Source organism: Dipteris shenzhenensis, chromosome 17 (genome assembly GCF_047967505.1).
Source record: "Dipteris shenzhenensis isolate YYH24624 ecotype China chromosome 17, Dip_SZ_1.0, whole genome shotgun sequence".
Classification (NCBI taxonomy): domain Eukaryota; kingdom Viridiplantae; phylum Streptophyta; class Polypodiopsida; order Gleicheniales; family Dipteridaceae; genus Dipteris; species Dipteris shenzhenensis.
Genome location: NC_141612.1, coordinates 21,117,804 through 21,143,192, shown reverse-complemented (window position 1 = coordinate 21,143,192; position 25,389 = coordinate 21,117,804). Strand labels below are relative to the sequence as shown.

The following is a 25,389-nucleotide window of genomic DNA, read 5'->3' as shown; positions in this document are numbered from 1 at the left end:
ATCTAGGTATCCATTAAGAGAAGCCTTTTTAAGATACATCTATATTCACTCTTTACATGTTCATTCCATAGTATTACAATGGGTATGTTGTCATAAACAATAAAATAATCAAAATGTTTTTGCTAAATCTTAATTATGGCAATTCTTCAATATTTTTGAACATATCCAAACATCCTTAACATCCATGACATGCACTCATGCTCGAGTCTCTATTGCTTAATTGATTTTTCTTGATTAATCAGTCCATTATATCGAAATGGTTGACATAATCTAACCAGCGTAGAAAATAGTCAAAACAACCCTGTTTATATAATAAACTAACCAGCTTAGAAAATAGTCTGCTAATGAGCTAACGAATTATGAAGTGAAAGAGAGGAAACGAGCTAACGAATTACGGAAAGGAGCTAGGGAGACAGCAACTGGCATAAGAGTACACTTAGATGAGGGGAGCCTATTCAAGACGAATGGCTAGCTGTACAGCAGATCAGAAGAAATTCTTCTCATCCATGACACCTAAACAGCCCCCTCAGGATTATTCAATTATCTAGGCATTTACCATAGATCCAGGCACCACAGTTAGATATGGAGAGTAAGCTCTCGTTCTTCTTTTAGAGCACGTCACCCTCACACCAAAGAAAGGTACAGGGACGCAAATTCTACGTTGTAAAGGTGTGCACGCACACCCAAAGTAAAGTGAAAGCGAAAAGGAAATGCAGAAATGACAATGATACAGGAATGCTGCGAGCCGAAGACCTGTTTTTGAAGATATTTAGGAGCCAGAACTGCCGACATAGCTGGCGGCACTGGCAGTAGGGTATGAACTGCCCAAATCCTGCAAGGAATGATTGGTATACAATGCCTCTTTGACTTTCCGCCGGCTCAATCGTCGTGGGATATAGAGAATTCTTGCGAGCCTATCCCATGCAGCAGCCGCTTCATTCGATCATTTTTATGGTCTTCCTCCACTTTATACAAAGAATGCCATTCTTAAAACCTTCTCAGGATATTAGGTTACCAGACTATACTACTTTTTCTGACTTCCCGTTGTCTCCGTTTGGATACCTCTTTCTACTTAATATTAAATATTTCACCTTAACATTCCTCTGACTTCAAGAAGAATCTCCTCGTGCTTTTTTATATTCCGTTCGCTTTCGCAAAGGGTGTCAGATACCAGGAGCCCAGCGAAACTCCAGACGAGGAGGACAGAGAAACTTAGGATAAAGAAAGACAAGCCTCGTTACATTCATACCCGTGCTGAATAAGCAAGCTTTTAACGGCTGGTGGTAGCATGTCCACTAATGCTTATCTTTTGCGCTTAGTCTTCAAGGCCGCTGAGGACGATGGGTTGCTGTGCCAGTTCCTTTTTCTCTGGTTGATGAACCAATTGTTTATTTGCTTCAATTGCAGTCCCGTTTCCTGGACGAGTCTGGCCTTCTCATCCTCCTGATCAGAACAAGAAATGAAGAACACTTATAAGTTTCCTAGTAATTGCTTCGCGTTGCATGAAATGTACGAATGGTTGCCTTAACAGCCTGCACACAACAGAGTTTTCGCAACAGAGTTATATTAACTGATGAAACAGACAATGGAATCAATAATAAATATAAGTCGCTCTTATTTTCATGGCAAAACAGGATACCCTTGCATCTCTTCGCAACAACGTGGAGTCAATTCTTGAGGACACCTCATGTGTACTACAAAACACTTGTAGGTCGACATTTCTATACATGGGCCTTCATCAACAAACGTGCAGTGCTTCACTTGATTACGGCCGTGTTGCTCACGACCTTGATTACGGCCGTGTCGGTCACGATATGAACATATATACCCACATAAATATATGTCCATGTGTATATATCTAGATGAATCGAGGACCATGCCCAAACTCATCTTTCAAAATCACACACAGTGTGCCATTCATAAGGTTAAAACCAGAAACTCCATCACTCATATCACGGACTAGCTAGATGACATCCCAAGAGTGGGTGTAGACAATAGTATAAACATATGCTCTCACATACATAAACACACAACATCCATTTATGCAAAGGTCTTCGTACTAGCTTTCTATAGGCACTACGGAGATGAAGGATAGACTCTATAGAAACATGTGGGATAGAATAGATGCATCTTGAAAGAGGAGTGAGAGCAAAAGATGTAACCAAAAAATGTTGTTCTCTATTGATTGTGAGCGAGGTGACTCTCTCTTATAGAAATGAGTAGAGGGTAGCCTAGATCAAAGGCACCTTCCTTACACCAGTGACAATCAGTCCCTACATCAATGGGACTAGCCTAAATCAAAGAAACCTCCCATGTTGGGACCTTTGGCTTACATCATCACTTAGGTCACACACTAGACACATCATAGCACAAGATGTGCCTCTACAACACACACACACACACGTGACTCCCTTAGATACACACATGCACCATAGAGTAAGCCCTTGACCATAGTTATCCCAACATACCCCCCCTCAAGGGTTTGCCTCTTGCAATGTCAAGGATACATCTAGACTCATAGTTTCTCATGCCATCTCATGGTGGTCACAGATAGCCATCTCATGGTGATCAAGGATAAATCTATGTCTAGGATCTCATGCTAACAAAGGTGCCCAAGTTTCAAGGTTTACAAAACTTGGATAGACCAAACACATGTCACATGGCCTACATCATATGGTGACTAGAGGTGATTTACAAAAGACAAAACACATGACATTCTTTTTGGAGTACTACTCCAGACAGAGAACCTCAAAATTTGACCAAGTGATGATAAACAAAAATTCAAAGACAAGTTGCTTAAAAGGCAAAGTCCTTATCTTCTGTCACAAAGTCATTTGTTGATGGAGTTTTCTCAATCAGATTTGCCTTGGCATTCTTTGTGAATGCTTGATCATCTTCAAGCTTTCCAGTGTCCAAAAGTGATGCCTTTTGTTTAAAAGACTCACAAGTAATATGAGTATCATCCTTCATCTTGAAAACTTTGAGGAAGCCTTCTATGTTGATCTTGACATCCATATATATTTTGTCATTTACAAAAGGGATTGGCATGAAATTCAAATGTGAAGAGAGTAGATCTCCCTTTTTCAATGATAGCACCAAGAATATCTCTTAATCAAGAATGTTCTACTTGAGCAGTACAAAGTATTTTTAAAAGGAAACATAGTTTGAAACATAGTCATCAATATTTGCATCCATTTGTTCACCACTATGAGTGATCATAGACTTCATGATTGTAGAGAAGAATTCAATAGAGTTTGTCTCACCATATGCATATCATAATTGCTTATCTCCATGTTGACATGGCTCTACCATGTTATGCTTCAATGCTTTTAGAATTGAAATCTTCTATTAATGCATCAACCTCAACACACATTTGTACTTATTTTCAAGCAAGAAGCCTCTCAAAAACTGTTTTCTACTTCTTGAAGTAGTTAGTGTTTCATTCAATAATAACAAGAATTGGGCATATTCCCTTCAACTATCAATTCAAACTAGTCATGTAGATGAATAAAAGTCTTGAACTTACTCCACTTGCTCAAAGTCAATGCAATGGATTCTTCAACCAAAACTGTCAAAAATCTTCAAACAGTAAACATGGAAGTTGGAGGCCACAATTCGCACAGCTCATAGCTCTATTCAAGGGGATTTTTATGCAGAAATAAAGACTTTATACCAGAGAAGATCCTCAACCAAGAAAACACGCAATGTTGCGATAGGTCACCATAGCCAAGCTTAGTAAGTTTGACTGGTTTTTCATCTGTTTCTCCTCCAATACTTGACCAAACTGGCTCAAGCTTCATCGGCAGCTTGCTTGTAGTATTGCTCAACTCATGCTCAGGGGGCAAGTTGCCATTTGCTTTGCAAGCGAAGAATTGGATGATCAGTCAACGCACACTATTTGGATCAGCACGGGCGACTTGCATATAATCTTGGAGAATGCTATCAGCTAGAGGTGCACCTCATGGGTTAGAAGCTCCAGTTCAAAGGGTTTTGCAAATGGCGCGCTGAGTACAGAGAACAAGCTCTCATAAATTTAGGGAAGAAAAGGGGAGGAAATGGAGATGATGAAAAAACTTGAAAAGACTAGTAGTTCATGCTAGAGAGAGCATCTAATGCTAGGCTAGGCTAGATCTAGAACCTAATGCTCCGATATCAAATGTAGAAACATGTGGGATAGAATAGATGCATCTTGGAAGAGGAGTGAGAGCACAAGATGTAACCAAAAAATGTTGTTCTCTATTGATTGTGAGAGAAGTGACTCTCATATAGAAATGGGGAGAGGGTAGCCTAGATCAAAGGCACCTTCCCTACATCAATGGCAATCAGCCCCTACATCAATGGGACTGGCCTAAATCAAAGGAACCTCCCATGTGAGGGCCTTTGACTTACGTTGGTCACACACTAGACACATCATATCACTAGATGTGCCTCTACAACACACACACACACACACACACACACGTGACTCCCCTAGATGCACACATGCACCATAGAGTAAGCCTTTGACCATAGTCAGCCGTGACAAAGGCTAGCACTAAAGGAGAAGGCTTATAAAAAAGAAGTCCACATTCTCTTCATTCAAGCCATGACTGCTTGCAAAGACTAGAATTTCATTTTAGTATCTCCCAAACGAGCATCTGATGTCTAGCTAATAGGGCCATGCACATATCCATGAATATATGAACCCACACATGGAAGTGAGTGTCCATATATTCACACAAATCAGCCTTGAAACAAGAAACGTTTTGTAACCATTCTATAATGGACATTTCATATTTCCTTGGGCAAAATGTAGTAAAATGCATATTTGTAGCAATTCTCAAATGGCCAAAGCATTCCTTAGGACATAAGGTAATAAAATGTTTTCAAGAGCTTGTTTAACCCTATGGAACTGTTTCTTACTAACAAGCCTTTGTCTTTCATTTTTTATCCTTGGCCTTCTCCTTTCTATTTCATTCACTTTCCTTCCCTATGTTTTATTTTGCCTATAGAGCAGTCTATTTCAAAACATGTTATTTGCAAGAGTTTTGAGAAGGCTTATAAAGAATGTCTACTAGGGCCATTAGACATTTGACTCCCCAAGCCTACTTAGTAGGCATTAACACCTTGAAAGTAGGATGATTTTTTAAATCATCTACCAACAACTATTATGTTTGGTAGAGAGGAAACTTCTATTGTCACATGCACTAAGGTCAAACCCATGTTGCACTAATAATTGGCTCCCTTGTCAGCCAATTACAGCTCCCTGCGCAGCATATATGGCAGGTGTTGGGACCTCAAAGCGCAGCAACAAGCATCAAAAGAGGGCTGGGGGAGGCAGCTTTCATAGGCAGCCTCAACCCCCTCCAGGTCGGGCCCTAGGACAGGGGCAAAGTAAATAGCCCAGCCAACCAGCTCACTAGCTGGTCAGCCAATTAGGGTCAGCCAAAAAAGTCCCTTTTGGACCCTAAATAAGGAGGGCTTTGTCCCTCATTCCAGCACTCAGCTCCCAACCTCCAACAGTGCATCATCTAGTGTATGGTAGAGGTAGGGTGTCCTATTTCCACGGCTTAGCTTCATCTCCCACAAGTTGCAGTTAGGGGAGTGGACTTAGTGCAGTTTTGTATGCCATTGTGTGGATAAAAATGTAAATAGTTTTTCCACTTGTTGCATGCTTGCGGCTAGGCACTTAGCCTTGCACATAGTCAAATAGTTTTAATCTTGGGATTTGTGAGCACCCTTTTATCAGTAGGATCTGCTCTGATGTAAAAAAACCCTTTGAGTTTATGAGTGTTTTTTTTTTGCAGGGTTTCAATGGCAAATGATGAGCCCAAGGTGTGGTGCACCAGACACTCCATAGAATTTGGTATCCAGTGTCACGGTTTTTTGTTGAGGGATGACATGTGCTTTCATGGTTGTCCCAAGTTCTTTGTGTATGATGGCATGAGTATTTTTTATTTTGGGTGTCTTGTACATCTTCCGTGAGTCGGGATTGGGTTCATCATGTGTGATAGTTTCTGGGTAAATAAGCACTAAATGATTGCTTGAAGTTGTGAGCCTAAGGTTGGAATGTGAGCATTTAATTGCCTTGGTATAAAGTTTGAAGGAAGGATGGAAGAGTGATAAAAAGGCAATTGATGATGTGGCTAGAATCTAAAAGAACATGCATGAGGTGGCTGGATTCTCTAGAAAAATGTGTGCATGCAATACGTCGCTGGCTCTAGGTCCTTCGGACAAGATGTACAGCTTAAGGAGGGATTGTTGCTTTGGAGGGTGGCTGGACGGAGTGGACTCCAGCTTTCACAGAACAAAATAAGGAAGAGGCAAGGTGATAAGTGAACTCGCTTCAAGAGAGATAACGGGCCAGGATGGAGATCGATGAGATGATAAACAAAAGATGAAGACTGACTTGCCATATATAGAATAACCACAGCAGCTCTAAAGAGCAAGAGCGATCTGGTTCCTAGGAGTTGTGGAGGCTCTTCAATCCGATGAAGTGAGTGGGAGATCTGAAGTACGGGTTTTGGTTAAGCTTGTTTGCTTGCTCCAAAGTGGATTCAAGGAGAATCGTGGTGATTATACTAAGCTGATCTAAAGAGAGCGTGGAAGCTCTACGTTATTCGGCAAAAGGAAGAGCGCCACTGTTGATGATTCCACAGAGATCTTTGCATGTGATCTTAGGGTACCTTAGTGGCTTGAGAAAGCTTAGTAGCGATCGTGTGGTCTCGAAGGTTTGTGTTGAGCTTCAAGGCCAAGCTCCTGGCAAAAGCTTTTTGAAGAAGGATAGTGCATGCATGTACACAAGAGCCATGAGGGCTGTGAGTAGACAGGCCGTTTGATTCGAGGATGTTTGATGGATGACAATCCATAAGGTGGCAGGTCTTGAGCATACAAGGTAGTTGGTTACTTGATGACTAAGAGATCAGGGGTTGTTCATGTTTGATCTTGTCATGGGAGATATAAGCATGGGATTCATAGAGTCAATGTCAGTTATGCAGATTTGAAACATCAATGTGTTGTGCTTTTTGAGTTGTAGTTCTTACGAATTTCAGTGTCTTCTCTCAATTAGTTTGTGAAAGTTTTTTTGGAGTAGTTGTGTCGTGGATACATGCTCTAGACACTGGTGCTTATGCTCTTATACCTAGATGAATCCAGGAATATTCCCAAACTCATCCTCTAAAAACACAACATAGTGCAGTTGCTTCCTTTTCTAAACTATTACAGTTTATTTTCTAGGGAATGATGACTAATGCCTTCTTTTATAATGTTGATTCTCATGATTTCCTATTAAAGGTTCTTTCTTTTTTTATAAACCAAGTTTTTGAAAGTAATCAATTAGCTTCTTATGGTATATATATCTCAAACATCACATTGTAGGATCCATGGCAAATTTTCTATTGCTTTACGTGACCAAATCTCATCCCAACAATGTCCTCTAGGGGAAGAAAGCACCTTAATTTTGGGTGCTAACTATACCCTCTCCGATGTGTGTGTGTGTGTGTGTGTGTGTACATATATATACATATGTAGATTTCTTTGTATTCATTAAAATCACGTTAATATTTCACCTTGGAATGGTAAAGGAAAATGATCCCTCTTAGTGCATGCATTCAAAGGATGCAAGTCCACACAAACCCGCCACTTATTTCCTTTCTTTGGTGTGACAACCACAGGAAATATCCATTCAATCTCATGATAGTCACTCACAAGGTTGAAAACCATAAACTCCATCATGCATGGCAGGGACTAGCTACTATGACATCCCCACTGACGCCATCAGTGCCCAACAGTGAGTGTAGACCATAGTATAAAAATATGCTCTTACACATACAAATCCACACACCCACACATACTTGAGCATCCATTTATACAAAGTCTTCGTACTAAGTTTCTGTCAACACTCCGGAGGTGAAGAGCAAACTCAGCCATGATGAAAGCTAGCACTAAAAGAGAAGGCTAATCAAAAGGTAGTCCAAAATCTCTTCATTCAAGCTACAACTGCTTGTGAAGTCTAAACATTTTCATTTTAGTCTCTCCCCAACGAGCATCTAAATCTAAATCTAGCTAATAAGGCAATGCACCATTTAAGATAGAAAGAATTATCACAATACCAATAGGCCACAACTTGGACGAAAACTTCACAAGGTGAAATTTGTATGTCCGCTAATACGCCAGAAGCATATACCTAGATGAATCCAAGAACATTCCCAAACTCATCCTCTAAAAACACAACATAGTGCAGTTTCAATCTCATGATAGTCACTCACAAGGTTGAAAACCATAAACTCCATCATGCATAGCAGGGACTAGCTACTATGACATCCCCACTAACGTCATCAATGCCCAACAATGGGTGTAGACCATAGTATAAAAATATGCTCTCACATATACAAATCCATACACCCACACATACTTGAGCATCTATTTATACAAAGTCTTCGTATTGAGTTTCTGTCTGCACTCCAGAGGTGAAGGGTAGACTCAGCCATGATAAAGGCTAGCACTAAAGGAGAAGGCTAATCAAAAGGTAGTCCAAAATCTCTTCATTCAAGCTACAACTGCTTGTGAAGTCTAAACATTTTCATTTTAGTCTCTCCCCAACGAGCATCTAAATCTAAATCTAGCTGATAGGGCAACGCACCATTTAAGATAGAAAGAATTATCACAATACCAGCAGGCCGCAAGTTGGACGAAAACTTCACAAGGTGAAATTTGCATGTCCGCTAATACGACAGAAGCATATACCTAGATGAATCCAGGAACATTCCCAAACTTATCCTCTAAAAACACAACATAGTGCAGTTTCAATCTCATAATAGTCACAAGGTTGAAAACCATAAACTCCATCATGCATAGCAAGGACTAGCTACTATGATATCCCCACTGACATCATCAGTGCCCTACAGTGGGTGTAGATCATAGTATAAAAATATGCTCTCACATATAAATCCACACACCCACACATACTTGAGCATCCTTTTATACAAAGTCTTCGTACTGAGTTTCTGTTAACACTCCGGAGGTGAAAGGTAGACAAAGCCATGATGAAGGCTAATACTAAAGGAGAAGGCTAATGATCAAAAGGTAGTCCAAAATCTCTTCATTCGAGCTACAACTGCTTGTGAAGTCTAAACATTTTCATTTTAGTCTCTCTCCAACGAGCATCTAAATCTAAATCTAGTTGATAAGGCAACGCACCATTTAAGATAGAAAGAATTATCACAATACCAGTAAGCCGCAACTTGGACGAAAACTTCACAAGGTGAAATTTGCATGCCTGCTAATACAGCAGAAGCATATACCTAGATGAATCCAGGAACATTCCCAAACTCATCCTCTAAAAATGCAACATAGTGCAGTTTCAATCTCATGATAGTCACTCACAAGGTTGGAAACCATAAACTCCATCATGCATAGCAGGGACTAGCTACTATGACATCCCCACTGACATCATCAGCGCCCAATAGTGGGTGTAGACCATAGTATAAAAATATGCTCTCACACATATAAATCCACACACCCACACATACTTGAGCATCCATTTATACAAAGTCTTCATACTGAGTGTCTGTCGACACTCCGGAGGTGAAGGGCAGACTCGGCCATGATGAAGGCTAGCACTAAAGGAGAAGGCTAATCAAAAGGTAGTCCAAAATCTCTTCATTCAAGCTACAACTACTTGTGAAGTCTCAACATTTTCATTTTAGTCTCTCCCCAACGAGCATCTAAATCTAAATCTAGCTAATAGGGCAACGCACCATTTAAGATAAAAAGAATTATCACAATACCAGTAGGCCGTAACTTGGATGAAAACTTCACAAGGTGAAATTTGCATGTCTGCTAATACGGCAGAAGCATATACCTAGATGAATCTAGGAACATTCCCAAACTCATCCTCTAAAAACACAACATAGTGCAGTTTCAATTTCATAATAGTCACTCATAAGGTTGAAAACCATAAACTCCATCATGCATAGCAAGGACTAGTTACTATGACATCCCCACTGACATCATCAGTGCCCAACACTGGGTGTAGACCATAGTATAAAAATATGCTCCACACAAACAAATCCACATCCACACATACTTGAGCATCCATTTATACAAAGTCTTCGTACTAGTGCTTATGCTCTATCTATACGAGCTGCCCACACCTTGCTGATCCCACTGGAATCCTGGCTTCAATTTGTTTCTACAAGAGCAGTTAAAGTGAATGATGATTTTATCTTTAGAACTTGGCATCTTCTTTGAGGGTTTTCATGTTGAGATTATGCTTTCCCTGGTTCATGGAGATTACTGGCCAGTGGTAGTATATGTGAATGATGAGGAGACGGCTAAAGTAGAATGTACAAAAGTAGTCAGGGCATTTATGCCATCAGTGCAAATAAGGCAATGAATTGTAGTTAGGTAGATCTCTAGTGTCTTTCATGTTCATTTAATTCCATGTTCATATAATATATCATGCAAAACAAAGAACACTCAAGTCTTCAACTAATGGATCCATGTCTTTAGCTAGATTTGTAGAGCCATTATCAACAAAATAAGATATTACTTTTGCTGCCAAGGGCAAATTCTTGTCTATCTACGAATTGACATATTCTTGCCCTCCTTTTTTGTGATTATAATCAAGAGCAGCATGGGCTATATATATGAATGACATAAACTCTATTATTGTGATGCCTCTCAGATCTCAGTAATGAGACTTCTTCTCTTATTAGGCAAGTAGCATTGTGGAGTCAAATGAAAAGGTGAGCCCTCCTTAAGCCACTTGTCATCATGTTTTAATCCTAAATATTCTAATTTTTTTGAAATGAAGATCTTCAAACCGTATGAAACACACCATGCACATGTCTTTCTTTTTCTCTTGTTCGATCAAGAAAACAAGAGAGAATGTGGCTGAGTGTGAAAAGCATCATTGTGCCAAGCATCCCTACCACTATACTGAAAAAGAAAGGCATCCCAAGCTGCTCTCTCTAAAAAGTGGATACCACCTTCCCTACCACTCCTTTTGTCTGAGGGCATCTCAACCATGTTGAAATCGTCCCCTATAATCTAAGCCTCTATAATATGTGACCAAGAGAACAGTTCCTTCCATAGAATGAAATGATACCCTCTATAATTGGGTGCATAAAGGTTTAAAAGACCAACCTTTTGCCCACCAATCAAAAGTAAAATCTATTGCGCTTTACAGGGGACTATGATCCCGTGTCCAATCACCAAGGGGAGAAAAAAAGAAGAAACAAAGATACAAGTTCTTCTTCTTCTTCTGTCGTTTTGTCGATCTTCATATCCTTCCAACTTTCAAAGCTTTCAAGCTTCCAATGATCTCCATCTATACCACTTCTGAAGCTTTCATGGCCTCCTCACGCTCTCTTTCTCCTCCATCGCTCATTCAAAACTTACCGTGTCATTCAGCAAGCATCGCTTGGAAATAAAAAAGACAAGCGTTCTCTTCGTTGTTGCGGATTGAAAGCTGCTCCCTCCTGCCCTACTTTTTTCTACCCCTCTTCCTTCCTACATCGCCCACTACTTGAGTTTTTCTGCCTCCCTCCTAAAGAGATTTTTTTGACAATAGCGACATCCTCACTCTATAGGTGTTGATTCATGCTCCTTGCATTACCCTACCTACCTCTCGAAGAGATTTTTTTCACAATAGCGACATCCTCACTCCACAGATTCTCCATCTTGTGTTGATCTCGGGAGGGGGTCACTCATCATATGTAACCCTATCACGTGAGTTCAATAGAAGGATATTTTTAAATTGTAAAATTAACAAAAATTAATTTACATAAGGGTCTATTTAAAATAATTTGAAAAAACAATTACAGAGTTGTATAGAATAAGGATATATTTTATTAAGGAAAAATTTACAGATATGGGATTTTACAAATATGTTTTGAACAGACGTGATATAGAGGGTTTATATATAGTGACCCCCCCGAGGTGTTGATTCAAGCTCCCCGCATCACATCCGAGGAACCCAAACTAGAGGAAAGTAGAGAGATAAACCAAAGAGCGATGGGTCGAAACAAAATTCAAAGGAGAGGCTATTCAGCTATTTTGTCACCTATTTTGTCTCTCGTATTTTGCCTTCCTTGCAATATCGTCCTATGCAACTTCTTTGCATGTATGTCTGCCTTGCATTCTGTGCCTCTTCCCTTTAGCTTCCATGAGCCAACTTCTTTGACGTGTTACATGTGCTTGACAAATCTCAATCGAGATCATCCAATGGGAATCTGGTATTGAATCCTTAGAGATTTGCAATGGATCAAAGTGGGGGTTATCTTGGAGACGGCACAGAAGAGCATTTCGGATAATGTGATTTGCAAGTAGTTCTTCATGCCACGCTGCTTTTGTCGCTTCTCTCCTAACCGAAGCGAAAGACCTCTCATGCCTCAGCAACGATGTCGTCCTCGCTATTCATCAAAAGATCCCTAGAATGTTCAAAGACTTTGCCTGAGATGGGCTTTTGTTTTGTTGTAGACCAAGCTAACAAAATAATGAGGTTTCTAGAGATAATGCTAGTTGTTGGTTTGTATGGTGAAAGAGTCAGGCAAGACCAATATTTCCTTGGAAGCCTCAGTGCTTTGTTGTGGTGTGTACTACTGGATCAATTGCTCAATTATAGTACGTTCTATTGGATCGAAGTGCTAAACATAATCGACCAACAACTTCGTACTCTATCCCTATTGTTGCACTATTTGCAAATCAGATTTTTAGAACTCCTTGAAAATAGCAAGGCAATGGTTGGTGGATGGGTGTGCAGCTCGCTGCCAACCGATTGTTGGCTCGAGCGAACATGTAGTTATGTGCTAAATGCAAAGTTCTATGCAAATTTCAAATTGCTATGTGCTTAATGTAAAATGATATGAATCCAATGAAGGACACGTTCCTTGGTCTTATAATTTTTAGAGAGGAAGCATGCCAACTCTCCCCTCTACAAACTTATTGTTATGTGCTACATGCAATGTGCAGAATGCAAAGTGCTATGTGCCAAATTCAAATTTGTTATATGATAAATTTAAATCGCTATGTGCTACATGCGAAGTGCTATGTGCCAAATGCAAAGTTCTATGCCAATTTCAAATTACTATGTGCTTAATGAAAAGTGATATGAACCCATGGAAGGGCACATTCCTTGCCTTATAATTTTTGGAGATGAAGTGTGCCAACTCTCCTCCCACAGAAACGTCTAGGTATGTGCTAAATGCCAAGTGCTATGTGTGCAATTCAAAGTATTATGTGTCAAATTCAAATTGCTATGTACTAAATTCAAATTGCTTTATGCTAAGTGAAAATTGAAGTGAACCCAAGGAAGGGCATGTTCCTTGGTCTTATATCTTTGGAGAGAGAGTGTGCTGGCACACTCCCCCCACACAAATGTGTGGTTATGTGGTTAATGCAAAGTACTATGTGCAGAATGCAAAGTGTTATGTGCTGAATGTGAAGTGCTATGTGCCAAAGTGCTAAATTCATTCTTGTGGAACAATATATGCTGAAGTTACAAAATTCAAATAAAACATATTCTTTTATCAATACAGCTAGCTGCCCAGATCAAGTTTCCATTTGTTACCCTTAAACCGCTTTTAAGGGTATTCAAATTATGTATGGAAAACAATATGCTAATCCAAATAGAGATGGAATTCTTAATGCATTTGAACAAGTTCTAGCCATCAATTTGCTCTCCAATTTTTTGTTCCTTATGACATGAAATGCCATAGTTTTAAATTAACTTACAAAGTTTCATTCTTGTGGACCGTCTTCGTGTATTACTTGGTCCCAGCACTTGGAAGACTATTTTCTTATGGGCTCGTAGGCGTACTTTTTCCCAAGACTCTTATTCTTTGAATTAGGCTTGAATTGTTTGAACTCGGTTTGATAGAATACATTAATTCACGCGAGGGAAAGTGAGTTCCTAGGCTACTGCCAAGCACGTATAAGTTTCTGCTCTCCTAGATGAATGGCATCCATCCAGCGATCCTTAATCCGCATCCAGAAAAGAAGTGTAAACCAAATGCCGATCTCTCTCATGCCAAACGATTGTATCTTCAGCGGCTGTGTTGTATCCCTGTAGATTTCACCACTCCTCTAACAAGAACCTCACCACTCCTTTAGATTTCATTCTTCCCCACTTCTCTAGCATTTGTTCTTGTTGTCAATCCCGTACAGATTAAAAATTACTGCACTCAAGCATACACCAAACACTTTCAACAGCCGTTGGTTTCCCCTCCGCTTTATTTTCTGTACAGGGTGCATTTGATATGTACTACTAGTGAGCCGTATGGCATGTGACTATCATCTACATATTATCAAAAAAAAATATCTGTTTCCTCTGAATGTAGCACAAATAACTGCTCCTCATTTCCACTTATTTGTTAGGCCTTTTATGATTTAAAATCAGATTGCTTTTCCCTGCTACCCCTCTCCCACAGCAGCATCAGTAATATGATGAAGATAGTGATCAACGTACCAATAAATCTAGAATAGCTACTAACAACCTTGCTATGTTGCTGTGCTTAATAAGTCACCACCAAGGATAGCATTTGCACCCAAGGAATTCCTTGGAAACTTAATATGGAGCTTGATATTTATAACAGAAAGAACACGAACATGGATCCACCTTAAGTCCCCTAAAACGTTTATCCTTTCAAGTAAAAGAGTTGTCTCTTTGTTCTCAAGAAAAAAGTGGCTTTTATAGATGCAAAAAACTCAAGAAATAAGCTGCTCCTAGGCGTTTGACGATTTTTCTCTGCTTTGATTAGTCTCCTTCCAAGGGATCACAAATGCAAGCAAGTTGATACTTCTCATCATAAAATGTCTATTTTATGTGTATAGCTTTCATGCTTTTCCAATATACAGCTTGTGCTTGTCTCAGCTTTTACTTACGATGATATACCCATGTAAGTTTTCATTTGAACCATCTGTAAGGCTAGTTACTTGTTTCTACATATAACAGATATAAAGAAAAGCTTCGCTACATGCTAGATTAATTATTAATATTTACTCATTGTCTCTAAGAATGACCAAATTTCTAAATGTGGAAATCTTGAATATTAATTCTTGTCTCTTATAAATGGGATGAATTCATTTAAGCATTTGTCTCCTCTTAGCCACCAATCCCCACATTAAGACTTTTGCTAGGTGTAGCCAAAGCACAGGATAAGATTAACAAAGCAAGCCTGAAAATATCATGCTTAATACTTTGAGTATGTCATAATCAATGCCTTTGGTATGGACCTTGTTCTGTTCAAGGTCATTATACAGCGCAAAGAGCCAATCAATGCATAGGGAGTAAGAATGTTCATGAGCATTTGCCAGGCATATTAGGATGTTATGGATTAATAAGGCAAGTGAGTAATCAACCATATGCACCAATTATAACTATGGAGCTATCTTGCATTATCTCTAATCCTCAATATATGATGTCTCACATATACTCAAGACAATTCAATGAATCATTAAATCAATAAACCCCAACTTAACATGCAATAAGCCAACATAGCACCAACAGAACACATCAATATTATCCATAATATTGACCATCCAAAACATATACTTAGGCTTCCCCAACCAAATCACATAAAGTATCCTTCAGAACTTCGCCACATTTCATGGAAAACTTTGCCATAATGTCTAAGACTATAATATGCTAAGAAAGTAATGCAAGAAATATAATTTTGTAACATTCTCCGTTTACTTTGTAATTGGTCTTAGTTCTATCTTAAATTATGAAACTAAAGAGATCCTATTTAGACATCTTCTCATAATCTTTAAGTGTATTCCAAAATAGTATTATTCGTTAGTTCAGCTTATCTATAGATAATGGATGAAAAGTTGAGGAAGAGTCTATTTTATTCCCAAGAATCTCAAGGAATGATGTCTAAAGGCTAGTACAAAACTTAAAATCTCAATCAAATACTACTATTTTTAACAAGTCGTGCCAAAAATCTGCTTGATGAGCATATATGTAGCATGTTGAGGTAATAGAGTTCTCTTACAAGCAATTGAGTATGCCTACTTACTGAAATGATCCCCCATATCATATCATTTTGACATGTAATAGTAGGAATTCTTATAATGAAGTCCATGTACATTTTCTCCTCATGTTGATTAGGAATAAGTGAATGATGCAGGAGTCCTCCTACCCTTACAACTTTTGGCTTTTTGATAAGTGATGCGTTCTGCAATAACTTTTGTGACATGTTTCTTTACAATTGGCTAATAGAATTATTTTGCAAGCTACTTGCAAAGCAGCAGTCACTCCCCTATGTTCCATTACTTGTTGTCTAAAGGATTGAGTGATGCATATTCTTTGTTCATAAAAAAGATAACAATGGTTATACAAATATCTTTACGTGTGATTCCAATTATTATTTATTTCTAAACTCCACATACAAACAAAGTATGGATCCCCTTGATGAGCTGAGGCATAATTGACTATAACCAGTATGAGTGCAACCATTTTTAAGAGCACACTTTAGAACCAAGGGAGTGACATACAATTTGGTAAGTTAAAATAGTCCATGCAATATTTTAATCTTTAAGATCATGCATGGAATCCCTAACTTAAGCTAGGGATATAGGCAATATTTTAATCTTTAAGATCATGCAATATGGCTCAAGTATTCAATGTGATCTTAAAAGAGTATAGAAGAGATATAGTTGCTGGCCCCTTAAGAGTATAGAGAAGAATTAAATGTTGTGTTTTTCTGTCTTTACTAAAGAATATTATAATGTCAAAAAACACTAGTATACAATCTTGACGTTTAAGAAGTATTCAATTTATCATTTTGCTCAAAGTATCTTGGAAATTAGTTATTCGCAAAGGAATAACTAAGAAATAATGATGCTTTTATGGAGTTCTAAAAGCAATCTTGTATATGTCTGTATGTGCTGTATTGTCACACATATAAGCACCAATAGTTAGGTGCCATTAGTACTACTAAGAATAATCTAGGCTAGTGTGGAAGTATAGGTGATTCTTGGGTTATCTAGGTGTAGGTTATCTCTAAGCATAGGAGCTAGGAAGTAGTAATAGAGAACTTAAGAGAGTTTTTGGTTTTGTTTTTGTAAATAATCACTATTTTTCTAATATGAGGACAAAATGAGACGTAAAAATAACACTAGATCGACCTAATGCCACGGCGAGGAAGGATATCCCTTAGTTCCCTCTTTCTTTCCAACCTAGGTTCACCTATAGAAAATGGAGCTCCTCTTATCTCACATTGACTATGGTAGTGGAGATTTGGGGAGCTTGGGATCCATCCTTGAGACATTGTCAAACCTAGTCACTGCTTACCACCAGTAACTTTACCTCATTAATCTTCTTTTGATAGTACCATTTCTTTTGCAAGTTGGGCAGGCCTCTCGAAGTTCTCTTCTTCCACCATCTCTGGTTTGTGTCACATTTCGTGGTTTAAGAACGGTGTGGGGTATTGAAGCTTGCTCCCTCAACTATTTTAGTGCATGTTACAGAGTCGATTGGGCTCCCTCAAAATGTGGTTTTCTTGGCTCTTAGATTGGAGAGAGCAGGTGCCATCATTGATGGCTTCCAATGGAATCTAGCAAGGCAAGCTGCAACTCCTTATCTAAATCTTTGACAAATAACTTCCAAGAGCGGATTTTATTATTTTAAATGCTTTGTCTTTCAATATTTTATCATGAGGGCTAGGGTTGAGTTATTGTCTCAACTTAAGGCAGGGCTTCTTAAAGATATTTTTTACCAGTGAGGGTGGAGTGTCTCTCCTCAGGTTTTTGGGATTTTATGTGGAGACTGTGGGATGAAGATTACTCTCCCACCTTTGTTGCAATCACTTGTTTAAGGTTTTGGAATGGAGACACTACTGTTTTGTGGTAAATAAAATAGAGAGGACATACATATACATGAATGCATATGACTAATGTTACAAGCAAACTAGGTGCCCCTCTATATGATAACTTTTGAAATGATGATGTGGCATAATGAAATAGATAGAAGGCATGCTAGTCATTTTAGGGGTAAAGGCAAGGCTTTCTTATGAGAGTGGAGTGGAGAGGAAAATAGCTTCCTTTCTCCCATTATGTAAAGCAAAAAACACATTGAGAAATTGAAAAATGATTGAAACCACCTATGCACTTAAAATGGACTTTCCTCATATTTATGCTTTTAACTGAATGCAAAAAAGCATACTAAATCACCTTAAAATAGAGAGAGGACACACATGCACATGCTCAGGGGGGGTCACTCATCATATGTAACCCTATCACGTGAGTTCAACAGAAGGATATTTTTCATTTCTAAAATTTATAAAAATTAATTTACATAAGGGAGTATTTAAAATAATTTCATTAAAAAATTACAGATTTAAATAGAAAAAGGGTACATTTTATTAATGAAAATTTTATAGATAAGGGAGTTTTTAAATATACCTTGAACGCACGTGATATAGAGGGTTTATACATAGTGACCCCCCCGAGTGCACACGAATACATACATGTGAGTGCGGGTGCAAGAAAACTATTTTTGAAATGATGATGATCATAATGGCATAGACAAAGGCATGCCACTTGCTTTGAGGTAAAGGCAGGGCTTGCTTATGAGAGTGGAGTGGAGAGGCAAGCTGCTTTTCCTCCCCAATCCTAATAGAAGCTATAATCAGGAAGGCTTTTGGCTTGCTACTGCTTGGAGAGTCAATGCTTGAATGAGGTGACTTTGAGGGCCTTATCTAGGCTATAGCCATGCACAAGTCAGCCAATTTATTTTGGTCAAAGCCAATAGTTGATTAGGTCAATCAAATTCAACTCATTGACTTTTGACTAAATGGTCTACTCGTACTTTTGCTACCTTTTTTTTAAGTTGATACTAATGCAATCTTGTGTCCTTGATGTGGTGGCAGTTTGGGTAAAGCAGATCCTATCTTACTTGTGGCTATGTAAAGACAACCAAGTACTCATATGATCTTGAAAGAACTCAACTAGTAGTGGTAACATATATCTCATAGAGAGACATCATATCAACCAATAAGTACCATAGCTATCCATTCAAAGTAAGAGTGACCAAGTAATGATTAGCCCTTGAATACACTTTACGAATCCTTCTACGAGTGATCTTGGACTAAGTGCTCAATTCATTTTGTCAAGTTGAAAGAAAATTCTTGAGTTGCACACCTTCATGATTGGTTGAAATTGTCTATGAGTATTAAATAGGGGATTTGAGCGGTGTGTGAATGTATAAGAGTATCTGTGAGGAGAACTCACCATGAGCTATCGATAACACAAAATCTATATAACTAAATAATGTGTAATTAGGCCTCTATCTATGTTATATGCTTGTGTATTAATTCCTCTGTAGAAGTAGATGATATTTATTTATGCAATCAACTCCAAGATATTTCTTGATGAGATAAACATCAACCTTTGTCCATCATTGTTGATTTCTATGTAAAGCTATAATATGTTTACTTACTCTTCCATTCAAATATGATTCATGATAAGAAATTAATTTGTTTAATTTTGTCTCAACTTTTCTTTATTCATAACTAAACTTCCGTTAACTATCTTAAAGACAAGATCTATGGCATGTTAGCTAAGAACACATGTATTGGATATCCAACTGAAAACCTCAATCTTTCATAATAGTATGAATCTTTTTCCAAAAAAGTAAGTTTGGGACTTAATTCCAATCAGCTTTGCTACTTTGTTAACTTATCTACATACTAATTAGCTCCAGTGCTCCACGAGTCATTTGAAGCTAGACTACATTAACAAATTTAAAGCTTTCTCAAAACCTTTGTCACCAAGCTTTCCTTGTAATTGAAAGGGCTATCCTCTCATCCTTAAGTCTTCAATTTTAGGAGCTTTTTAAGGCCGACCTTGAAGCAGACTGTTTTTCTTTTGAAGCATTGAAGCTTACTACCGGCCTAAGCAAGATTTATAAAAATTTTGAAAGATTTACACCACTATGAATTGATTTTCAACCTTTAATAATTGTATAATGCTTAAATATTCTATGGAATACATTATCTAAAGTGGTAATCATAAGTTTTCTTCTGCCCTACTCGAATGTACTTCATGAATTAATACTTCAATTGTCACTCCGACATACTTTTAGGACTAGTTTTCATAAGTGACACAAGCAACTGTCCTCAAGCTTGTAGCCTAAGTGTTAAAAATCCTTGCCTTTCTTTGGTAGGTCTTGGATCCGTGGATTTTCATCAGCAATTGCATGATGCTTCGTCTTACCTAAGTTTCAACAATTTCCAAATGACTTCCACGGTCCATGTGGCTTTCAACCATAGCCGTTAAGGCACCAAGGGAATTCTACTTTGACAATAAAACTATGACCAATTGGTCCATAACTAACACTAGTGGGAAACTCGTGCTCCGCATGAAGCAGCGCGACCTCCTGCTACATACAGGAGTTGTTGGTACATTCTATGGTCGTGGACTACATATAGTTTGTGGGCTAAATTGCCTCCTATCATCATTTCACAACATGAGCTATTGTTGCCCTTCCCTAATCTACAATCTCTCCTCATCGCTTCCCCTACTCCCCTCTCTCTTACACAATCTAGCCTCCACAGAAATTTAGCCTGCGCAAGACGGAAGAAATATGCCTCCAATCATCATTTCGCAATAAATTTCATAATATGAAGAATCTCTTTCCAATCATCCACATGATTCAATAAATTTTCTAACTTACTTAACTCCTATTCCATCACAAATTCACGGCTTCTCCTTGGTATTCCTCCTGGTTTGTGCTAGATTCACGACTTCTCCTTGGTATTCCTCCTGGTCTGTCACAGATTGACGGGTTCTCCTTGATCATACAAAAGCCTAGTCCTCCTTGATTACACGTACATAGCTCTGTCACAGATTCACGAGTTCTCCGTTCTCCTTGAGCATACGAAAGCGAAAGGCATGAAGGAGACTCACGTAACTACCAAAGCTTCAACGAGAAGGAGACTCATATAACTACAAAAGCTTGAATCCACGTGTCCTAAATTCATCCAATGGTCAAAATTATCCATTCTAATCTAACGATGGAGAATTCTCCAATCGTCCTCCCCCAAACCTCTCCTTAAGAGAGAGAAGAGATGTTGGCAAGTAGTGTGTGAGCCATTGTTCGAGAGTTCTAATATGTAGCTTGTTTAATTGGCAAATATTTGTATCATGTAGATGCCAGCTCTCTCACTCTTGTTCCCTCATGAACCATTGCATTGGAAGAAAAACTGACCTCGTATTAGCAGAGAGAAGATATGCAAGCAAAGAAGGTGTCATCCTAAGATTCACCAATAGGGGATACAATACAACTAAAATCTTCAATCTAGATTAAAGCATGCATATGCAATTTACTTAAGACAGCATCACTCTAAGGGTATCATGGATGATGTAAGTATGTACATGATCACTTGGTTTTAGTGGTTGGACCTTAGTGAACTAGCATGGAAACACCTATGTCTATAAGCTTTAAAATGAGGATATGTTATTTTGGAACATTGGATCCTTTAATTTAAGGAGACACTTACCTTAGGCTAATCCAGCCGAATGGAGTTAAACTTGAAGATACACGTGACGGAATTTGGAAATCTTGACGGTCTATGTATGATACAAGTTAGGGAACCCTTTACGGTCGATGTATGATACGCAAGATTGTAGTGTGCCAACTGAGCTACCACGCTACTTGCCACATGGCACAATGGTATACACAGGAAGATCCAGGAAGTCTGTGGACTTCCAAGAATCCAATCCAACAGTAACTGTAGACTATCCCTGGAGCCTGGAGTCTGTGGATTGCGGACCAGAATTGCGGACCAGTCACCAAACTTCAAAGCTCCAGACTCCAGACTCCAGGGACAGTCTACAATCTAGATTCCAGAATCCAAAGAACTGGACAGCTGACCTCATCACAAGATAGCGTGGACGGTATATTTACTAAGGGTCAGACAGCTACAATCCAAAGACAGCTAGACTCCAAAATTTGAGATACGCTTGTCCCACACAGATTGATGAATCGTCAAAGTTTGCCCAAAAACAATAACTCACAGTTGGATAGGGCCATTTTGCGTGATTATGCCACCAAGCCTTCAACACGGACGTAGTATCACCGGGAAGCTTACCGGCTCTGCGCTTTCGAAGGATCTCTTCCCTCACGTCAACTATCTTATCTCTATATCCCTGCGGAACATGGAAAACTTAATGTTATGAGGTGACGCAGCCCATGGAGAACTTCTAGCAATGCACGATCCGGTTGAAACATTCAGAAATTAGAACGAATTCCCTTGCCGAGCCAACGTGCTTCTCGTTAGCTAGTCACTTGGTTTAATATATATGTACCGTTTTCAGCTCACTCTTCAGCTCTTGCCTGACGCGCTCCATAAGAGAACGTTCTGTCTCTGAGGGTATTAGAGGACCGAACGCGCCATTATCGTGCCCGTCCAAGCCTGTGTCATATATACCAGGGTCGCTATCGCCCAGGTCATCCTCATCGTCCGACATCGTTGCACCCGTTCCTTCTCCGGGCGACACACCTGTTCCACCGTAGGCAAAAGATTTTTCATTGAGAGTTAAGCTCAAAAGTCTTGATGGTCCCGTGAACAAACAGGAGAGTTTATGTATCCGTTCATATTCTCTAAAGGAGGCATACGACTGACTTGACACTCGAGCAGAAATCAATATATTATATGCAACGAATACGACTTTCTGGAGATAGCAAATACTGCTTAACTTCGGATATACACATACCTGTGAGGCTTAGAAGCGATTGTTCTAGCTCCCAGCAAGCCATCACGGCCTCCATAGCATGAACTCGCACATGCTGCTGCAGTTGCTCTTTGAATGTACATAAGAGAAGCACATAATGCGTCTGCATGCAAACACGCAGGTTAAGCATTCTCAAATTGCAAAAGTTGCAGCGAATATGGAAACTTTGATTAAAAATTTCCGTTGAGCTCCCCATTAATATGAAAGGACTGAGGTGACATTTGCGCATTCCCATAAGTATTATCAACAGTTGCCTTGATTGTAGCTAACACTTTTATCGAGACCTTTTAAACTACAGGTTTAGTAAACTCATGCGTTTTAGGTTTGTCTACAGGTCCGCGGTTTAATCAGCCGATTTACGGCCTTACTAGTTATTTTGCGTCCGATCTCCGGAGCGCAAAAGAGCTTATTTTATTTCTCTCAGACGTAGTTCTTAGAACCAATGTGCAAATAATAGCATCGGGAAGCAGTATGAGCGCAGCGTTAGCGTTACGTTCGAAAATAAGTCTTTTTTCTTAATCAAACGTGAAAACTGTCTCGAGGTTCTGTGGAAATTCTGCAAAATAATCTTTGGTAGCAAGGAGGCCAAGAATCATGTAGGAGGATCATTTTCTGGCGCGCTACATCAAGAGCCTACAAGGCAACCTGATCTGGAAGGTTGAGTAGCAAAATGAGAAGCGCTTCCCTTAGAGACAAGAGGAGAAAAAACAAGTGTGTTATGCGTGAGAGGCAAAATCTGTGTAGGATTTTACACTATTACATGCGGCGTTTAATCAAACTCTGAGCTGTCGGCCTGCCAAATTCTCCATGAAGCTCAACCAAGAAGCAGACTTGCAGCACGGGTCTTACCATGAATTGGTCCAGCTCGTCCTTCTCTTCACCAACAAGTAGATGGTTGTGGCCAAGGACAGAATATTTGGTAAGGACTTGCGAGGCCTGGGCAACCTGTGCATCGATCCGGGGAAGTTGATCGACAGGAGTGGCTATACGAAGGCATGCCACGTGCGCTGCGAGCAGCTGGTCGTAGAGGGGGTGCATCGATATGTCGGCCTTGAGCCTGGCATTCTGGTAGATGGTATGGGTATCCTGCTCGGCCGCATCGCCGTCGAGCAAATCGCTACTGTTGGCGGTGTCGGAATGCAGATCGAGGAGGCCACGGCCATGGACGGGGGAGTGGGTGATGTCGGCGGATCCATGGGAGGGCTGCGAAATGGGGGCGTCGTCGGGAGGGGGGAGTTTGGGGGCCAAGGGGAGGGAGGAGGAGGAGAGCCACTGTTGGGAATGGGAAGAGGGATTCGCACCTTGATTTCCTGCTGCTACTGAGGAGGAAGACGGAAGGGGAGCAGAAGACGGAGGAGCAGAAGATTGGAGATGGAGGAAGCTACACTGGACGCACTGGGAGCCAGGCTCGCAGCCACACCATTTTCTGTCGTCGGGGAGGAAGGAGGGGGAGGAGGAGGGAGGGGGAGGGGGGCGGAGGGAGGAGGAATTGGTGAGCCAAGTAGGGGCGGAGAGCTTGATGGAGCTGGAGTCGTAAGCTTTGTCCTCCATAGCCAGGGAGCTCGAAGCTTTTTTCTGCAGGACAGGAAGCCAAAAACGAAGAAGATGAACCCAAAAAAAAATGAAGAAGAAGAAGAAGAAGAAGATCATGAAGCCGACGACGAAAGAAAAGAAAAGAGGTGGCGTAGAGCTTTTGCTTGACGTGAGAGACAATGAGCTAAAAGGCCCATTTACACAAATACCTTAGTATGTGGGTCTCATTTACATATGTCCTTCGCCCCCCAGCCTGTCCTAAGCTCGCCCCGCCCTTTTGTGTTGCAAGTAAAATCTCAAACTTACCCCCGCCACCTGTCGCTCCATCCCTTACCCTTCCGGGGGACCACGCCGGGCGGCTCTTTCCACGTGGCGGCTATCCGGTGCTTCCCCGTTTTTCCGAGCCTGTGCGCCCACACCCGAGCCGGCGCCGAGGCGCCACGTGGCAGGGTTCGCTTTCACACGAAAAGATCCCGCCCTTGAATAAATCGTTGGCAGCGGGCGGTCGCTTTCGCCACCCTCCCGACCCCCTGCGCGGTCTCAACCAACCCCGTTTCCTCTTTCCCCAGGACACCTCTGCGGTCCCCCCCCCGCCCCCCCAGACTCCCGTAGCCAATAACTTACTCCTAAGTACTTTCACATCAGTCCTCTCTCCACGCCTTCTCATCCTTACCCCCCCTCCTCTCAATTCAAGCGCCGAATCAACCATCCATTCCTCCCTTTTCACATCGGCATCCCATCCAAACCAGATCTAGCTCCCCCCACCCCCCATTCTCATCTCCTTCGTTGTTTGTTCCTCCCCCCCCTCCTCCGTTGCTTGTGCATTGCCGCCTTCTTGACAACACCGCCCCGCCCTCTTCCCCCTCCCTCCTAACAACTCCCCCCCTCCTTGTGCATTGCCGCCCACCTTCCTAACACCCCCCCTTCCCTCTCTCTCCCTTCCCTACTCGCTTGCTCCCTCTGCCTCTATCTCCCTCTGTCCACACTTGCCCCCCCACCCCCTTTTCCTCCTCCCTTGACAACCCCCAATGCCTACTTTTCCCCCCCATGCCCACCTTCCTCACGACTCACCTCTTGTCCTTGTCTTGCATCCATCACAGCTAGCCCCTACACCGAGCTCAACCTCACCCTCCTTTG

At 40.4% G+C, this 25,389-nt stretch overlaps 1 protein-coding gene across 1 annotated transcript; it reads right to left on the bottom strand.

Moving 5' to 3' along the window:
• Positions 1-340: 340 nt before the first annotated feature.
• LOC147891839 (homeobox protein knotted-1-like 7) lies at positions 341-24,416 on the bottom strand. The gene is made up of 5 exons (XM_087388454.1): positions 23,569-24,416; positions 22,702-22,822; positions 22,294-22,487; positions 22,003-22,134; positions 341-1,443 (listed from the first exon to the last, which is right to left on the bottom strand). The coding sequence occupies exons 1-5, from the start codon at positions 24,367-24,369 to the stop codon at positions 1,303-1,305; spliced, it is 1,389 nt and encodes a 462-aa protein (XP_087244580.1). The 5' UTR covers positions 24,370-24,416; the 3' UTR covers positions 341-1,302.
• Positions 24,417-25,389: the final 973 nt, after the last annotated feature.